This window comes from Adiantum capillus-veneris, chromosome 22 (assembly GCF_014529385.1).
Source record: "Adiantum capillus-veneris isolate H3 chromosome 22, ASM1452938v2, whole genome shotgun sequence".
NCBI lineage: Eukaryota > Viridiplantae > Streptophyta > Polypodiopsida > Polypodiales > Pteridaceae > Adiantum > Adiantum capillus-veneris.
Genome location: NC_140952.1, coordinates 8,720,799 through 8,727,389, shown reverse-complemented (window position 1 = coordinate 8,727,389; position 6,591 = coordinate 8,720,799). Strand labels below are relative to the sequence as shown.

General features: G+C 42.8%; 1 protein-coding gene across 1 annotated transcript; it reads right to left on the bottom strand.

The window, feature by feature from the left end:
* Nucleotides 1-837: 837 nt before the first annotated feature.
* LOC147428888 (protein NRT1/ PTR FAMILY 8.5-like) lies at nt 838-6,140 on the bottom strand. Its single transcript, XM_086495143.1, has 5 exons — nt 5,391-6,140; nt 5,053-5,270; nt 4,047-4,597; nt 1,477-1,954; nt 838-1,391 (listed from the first exon to the last, which is right to left on the bottom strand). The coding sequence occupies exons 1-5, from the start codon at nt 5,584-5,586 to the stop codon at nt 996-998; spliced, it is 1,839 nt and encodes a 612-aa protein (XP_086351269.1). The 5' UTR covers nt 5,587-6,140; the 3' UTR covers nt 838-995.
* Between the last annotated feature and the right edge of the window lie 451 nt (nt 6,141-6,591).

Below are 6,591 nucleotides of genomic sequence, written 5' to 3'. Positions count from 1 at the left end.
ATTTATATTTGTTCTTTTTTCTTAGGATGGGACTACATTGCTTTTATTTTGTGTACTTTTTTATTTTTAAAGCTTTTAAAGAGTAAAGAGTTTTTTTCACAAGAACAAACGATTGTGACTCTCTCTCTCTCTCTCTCTCTCTCTCTCTCTCTCTCTCTATATATATATATATATATATATATATATATATATATATATTGTATTTTTATTTTCTCATATCTTGATTTCCTTTTTGGAAAGCCATCGTGAAATCTCACCTTGTTATATTGATGATAGTGGTTGGTAGTGCTGAGGGGGTTCCCTTGTTTGCCATGGGATGCTTTGTAATTCTCATTGTGATCATGGAGTAATTGTAGCTTTAAAGAAAATTTAATCTATATTACTCTCTCCTTTTAATGAGAGTATTGCTATATAAAAAAAAGAAAAAAACTGGTAGCTAAATTAAAAATGTATCTTGAGAACCTTTGATATGACACACATCGAAATAGGCATTGTGAAAATGTTTTATACATATAATCCAAAGGTCAAGATTACAAGTTTGATAGCAAAGAAAGACCATAATTACACATTTTATTCTAGTGAGCAAAGTAAATGGATGGAGTTTTTTATTAACTAACTAAGAATTAAACAGAAAGTTGATCCACCTTTCCTTTCACACAAAAAGATTGCCCATATACCCACCATATGGCATGACCTGTAGCATATATGGTTTTTTGTTGCTAGTTTTCTTTTAATTTTCTTTGGAGAGCTTGTTTTATTCTTCATGATTTTTGTTGTAGCGCGTTAATGACAGAACGGAGTAGTGCCAAAAAGAAAAAGAAAAAGTAGAGAAGATAGTGCACTGCAAATAAAGTACAGTTTGGTTGCCCAAAGAGAGATGTACAATGTACATATAATCAACGTCAGGCCAAAGAGCATTCATAATCTCTTGCCCAACTTGTGGAAACTGCTCTCATGAGCATTTTTGTGCTATATTGCTATTTTCTAGAGCTCAGCTATTTCCCCTTGTAAGTCTTATCTTGCAGGGCAGTAGGGAGAGGCTCATGAGTAATTGGAGTAGGCCGCGGTCCTACAAGCGTGGGAGCACGGTGGTACCACCAAGCACAGACTACAAACAAGGCAGCGCTGAGAAGGGAGAGGACGAAGAGCAAAGCAAAGAAGTAATCAAGGTGGCCTTTGTTTAAGTCAGGCGGGATCCAGCTAGTCTTGCCGCCGTCTCTGCTGGTGATACGCACCGTGAGAGAGACTAGGAGGGTGCTTGCATAGTTGCCAATGGCCAGGTTAGTCAAGGATAATGAGCTCACAATTCCACGCATTGCATGGGGAGCCTCGCTATAGAAGAAATCCATTGCGCCGACTACCACAAACACCGAGGCAGCTCCTAGTATCACCTGCAGCAGGCAGCCAAATGAATCCATTAAAAAAATGCTCAATTTTCTAATCTATTCAATCATTTAAGTGGCCTATCTTATATACCTGCTGTGGAGTTTGCCACAGGATGCTCAGCGCCCTGCCATGAGCTCTTAAATGCAGGCGGCGGGATTCGAGCATTGATGCACATGCCATGCCTAGCGATGAGATAACGATGCCAACCGCCATTCGCTGTAGCGGTCCCAACCCTTCCTTTTTCCTTGTCACACGGCGGGCAGCCGGCACCACCAGCATGGGATACACCAGTGTCATTACAAAAATGCTCATGGTATTCAAGACGTTCATCGCTGCCGGAGGGATGCTGAAGCCACCCACCTTGGTGTCCATGGCAGCTGCTTGCTCCACAAACAGCGTGGTGCCCTGTGAGAAGATGGCTGCAAAGGGGACGGCCATCAGAAATATGGGCAGCATCCGCCAAAGCTGTTTCACCTCCTCCACTTGTGTCACACTGCATAGTCTCCATTCACGACTTCTCCCACCTTTGTTATCTTCTGCATCCTTCGTTGCTGCCTTGTCCAGGCACCTGCCAATTAGAAACCATCATGGATTAAATTTATTTTGAAACCGTCTACACCATGGTTTGTCTAACTTACGAAAATAATGTATATGAACGACATAGTAGAAAAATACCCATTTCAAAAAGTGTAACTAGTAAAAATACCCATTTATGGAACTTCTTATAGATCTAAACCATACTTGCTTCATAATTCCATGTAATTATGAAAAGTATGGCTACACTGCAAAAACGAAAAAAACATGAGACAAGAACCCCTCAATCGTCCTTCAATGCTAAAGATGCATACCCTCTTCTCTTCCCCCCTACACCCATGATCACGAAGTAGTATACAACAATAAAAATTATTGAATTTTGAATTCAGACATGAAATAAGGCTAGGTAATTTGAAGTCAAATTTGTCATTCTTTATAAAAATTTGATATTTAGCGAGAATACCATGATATCATGTAACATATCTATGCAAAAAGCTCAATGCCTAGATCCCAAATTGCACGTAGAAGTTATGGAAGATTAAAACAACATAAAAATGTGTAGACCTCCGTTTTTGAGGGCAAACTAACATTGTCTGATCTCTTTTTATATCCCTCTTACACACTCTAACATTCTTGCTTTGGAGTACCCCTAATTATAGTACAAGTGTTAATCAGCTCCATAATCTCATGGTACTATCCTAAACCCCATCCTCTTCTTAAGGTTGGGGCCGGGTAGAGGCTATGCATGTAGCACTCACATATGCTCGACATTCAATGACCAACCACTTCCTCTTCCATATCTTTGTTAAGTATTGCATACCCTCATGAGTGTTTTTTTTTTTTGTAGCTCTTTCCTCTTTCATATGAAGCTTGCCCTCTCAAAATAGGATGCTACTCATTCAAGTTCCAATGCACTCAGGTATCAATATAACCACCGAAAGTATAGCTCATCCTTCCAATCTTGACATAGACTCAAATGCCAGCCCCAATATAGATAAAGAAAGGAAGATAGCACATCCATGTAGTTAGAGTGTATGCATACCACTGATTAGCCCCACCGGGTAACCTAGTACAAGAGAATCTTATTGTATATCAAACCCATTCTTCAACAAGTTATCAGATTAACACTGTAACTAGAGACACCTCAGACTAATGGCCCTCCTCCTGCTCTCAAGTATAGAAAGAAACTGCTCCATCAACATTGATAGCAACAAGTCCAAACAAGATGACCTACAAGCTATTGCAAAAGATTTTATAATTGTTGGCAAAATTAGTGAATGTGTCAACTGGTCGAAGAATCTCCAAGAAAGAGCTATCATTAAGCCTCTCAATTATGGTCCATAGATTCCTTTGGACATTTCGAAACTTTGAATGCAATACCATTAAAAATCAAGGAATTTCTTCACAAGCTATGCCCAATACCTACCTAATAGTACCTCACTAATAAGGAGCTTGGATTTGGAAAACTTTCCATGCAGTTTTGTAATATCTTCTCTAAGGACCTCGTCAGTTATACAATTGTGAGTAGAGTTTAGTAGTGCAACCAAAAAGACGGACTAAGAAACAGTTTGTGCCTCATATATTGTTTGAAAGCGGAAGAAGTTGTTGCTCACTTTATATTCTTTACTTGCCCTACTAATGGTGAGCTTGTTGGATTGACGTTGTACTATCTTTGGTGTGTTTCATTCTCTTCCTTTCACCCAGAATAAGTTAATGACCTCAAGTGGAAGGATGCGATGGTTTGGGCATTCCTGTTGGGCGTTTAGTGATGAGGGAAGTACTCTGCAAGGTATTCAAATGTCTTCATTTTGCAGACTGCTAAATCTCCAAACATCAAATGATCTCAACCTCTTCCCCGTCTTGAATATTCCTCAGCGCCGCCTTGTCCACCTCCTCTATAACAGGCCGGTGGAACTTGGCAGGAGAACTATTTCCATATCCAAGACAAGTGTAAAGTACAATGTGTCACTGTGGCCTACAATATAAAGCAATGTCTAGCACTAATTGGCAAGCTTTATCCAACCGTGGAGAATTCCTCCCTTGGGCTTTATAGGCAAACATAAGAATTAAAAATTGAAACATGGTTTCAAATAATTGCTTGAAATGAAAAGGGGGTGGAACAATACCTGAATCGTGAAGTATGTTGCATTCTGCGGCAGCCATGCAAAATGAGCTCCTTGTCGTTGAGCTCGTGGAGAAGACTAGGATCGTTGGGCACCTCAAGTCGGTATTTTCTAAGGAAAGCCACCAGAACCTGAGCCACCCGTGTGAAGGCGTTACCAGCGGGGCGAAACTGGCGGTAAACGGGCACCCCCAGCCCAAAAGCAAGGAAGGCCAGGCCGCCCAGGGCGGTGGCCAGCCAGTAGCTGAGGGCCCACATGCCGCGGTTCTCCATCCACACGAAAAGCGTATTGGCCAGGATGGTGCCCACGTTGGTGGCAAAGAAGAGCCAGCCGAAGAAGTTGGTCTTATCGATGGCCGACTCGAATTGGTCCGCTCCCAACGCTGTGAAGGCGGGCAGGTAGCCGCCGCTGCCCAGCGCGATGATGTAAATTGCCACGAAGAACACTGCTGTTTGTAGCGCGGACACCTTGGGGCAGCTTGCGACAGCTGTTGCTGCGCAATTGGCTGGCTTTAGTGCATCCACGGTGACGGACAGTGACAACCCCACCAAGCCCTGGAGCAATTTGTAGAAACATGAGATAAAAACATCAGCTGTGACAGTACTACAGTCTGTTCTGTACTCTACAGAAAGAGTCTCTCTTTCTCTCTCTCTCTCTCTCTCTCTCCCTCTCTCTCTATCTCTCTCTATATGTGTGTTTTTGATGATAAGAGTCTCTCTCTCTCTCCCTCTCTCTCTCTCTCTCTCGCTATATGTGTGTTTTTTATGATAAGAGTCTCTCTCTAGGTAACGGTGTAGCCAATGGGAATCGAGTCTGGGTCTGCAGATGACATCATGTACATGATGTATGCTCTCTGTTAGAGGCTTAGAGCTCTGTAGATGACGTCATGTATATGAGGTCTCATTGTATCTCTATCTCCTGTATCTCTCTTTAGATGACGTATCCATCCTCTCTCTCTCTCTCTCTCTCTCTCTCTCTCTCTCTCTCTCTCTCGTCAGAGCACAGTTACCAGTATGTGCACTATCTGGAAGATGACACATGTCCAAAATCTGCCCCAATAGGAGTCCCCCATGAAACCTCCCAGCAAAGTGCAGAGCCACATGGTGCCTGTCCAGTTAGTGACATTGTTGGCAGCTGTCGCATTGCTCATGTGCAGCACCCTGTTGAAGTACATCACCAAGTTCGATGCCACAGCGAAATTGGCCACATTCCACAGTGCTTGATTTCCTGCTCATCATCATGACCAACATCAAAATTGGAATCTCATAACTTACTTAATCAACAGCTTAAGAACCCAAAGTCACTGCTTGATTAAAAAGCTGATATAAAAATGAAGATATTATTTACCCAGAATGTACAGGCTTGTCTTGGGGCCTCCGTGCTTCTCTGTAGCTGGCCTTCCCAGCCAGTCAAGAACCTCTCCCTCACAGTGCTCTTCATCCGCCACTTTCTCCACATCCCGGCTCGGCGCGGGGCTGACTAGCTCAACAGCTGGTGCGGTGGAGGCAACGCCTGCTAATTTTGCATGGCTATGGTACTCCATGGACTCAGGCTGTAATTATTGCTGACTTAAGTACACTTTTCGAAGGCTATTATGTCACCAGCTATAATATTAAACATGTGAGTGAATCAAAGGGTAAATTGCGCAGGATTACTGGCTCACACTAGCCTTGTATGTATAAACAACAAGACAGTGGAGCAATAAAACCAATTACGATAGCTATCAATAAAGTGAATTACCAAGCTACAATTAGCACTGCACACAATCATGCGCTGGTAATAAGAAATACTATCGGAGGAGAAATGAAAGGTGAGGAACACTATAAGCTAGTGGATGTCGACGTGGGTGGTGGGATCTTTGTTTCCAGGGAAAGAATCAGCGCCTGCTTTTGTAGTAGAGAAGTAGGGTGCTGGGGATCAAACAGCTGTGCTGGCGCGCTGGGAGAGGACGTAGTTGAAGTAGTAGAGGGCTACTTCGACTATACATTTGAGTTGCCGGAGTGATATTTGTATGTTAGTGGAAAGGTACGTCCAGACGTCGCAAAGGTCTGATCATAATTCTAAAGAGGGCGGAGGGTGATGCAGGTATGCGTGTGTAAGTGCTGATGGACGTCGGGAGAGCTGGGCTGGTGCGAAACGCAAGTAGCATCCTTGTGCCTGGTGGCCCTTTTTCGTTTTTATCTCAGTTAAAACACGACAGAAATGAGAACCCATGACTCATACGTGATAGCAACCTTGGCACCGCCCACGAGTTTCATCGACAGTCCTTTCCTATGCCCATTGCTCTCTCATTTTGGCCATAGTGCTTTTTGGGACCGCTCTCGTGAGTTTTGTCAAATACACACACGCTTTTTGGGACCAAAACACGCGTTGGAACTTGTCTTTGCTGTCTTCGTGAACCAAGGTGTGGTATTTTTAACTAGTGGTATAGGAGACTCAAATGCACGCGCGTGTGTGTGTGATTGTGTAGAGAAGAAAAATACTTTGTAATTTCAAATCTAAGTTATAAACATGATAATTGATATGCTTAGCTAAATGAAAGTGGCGC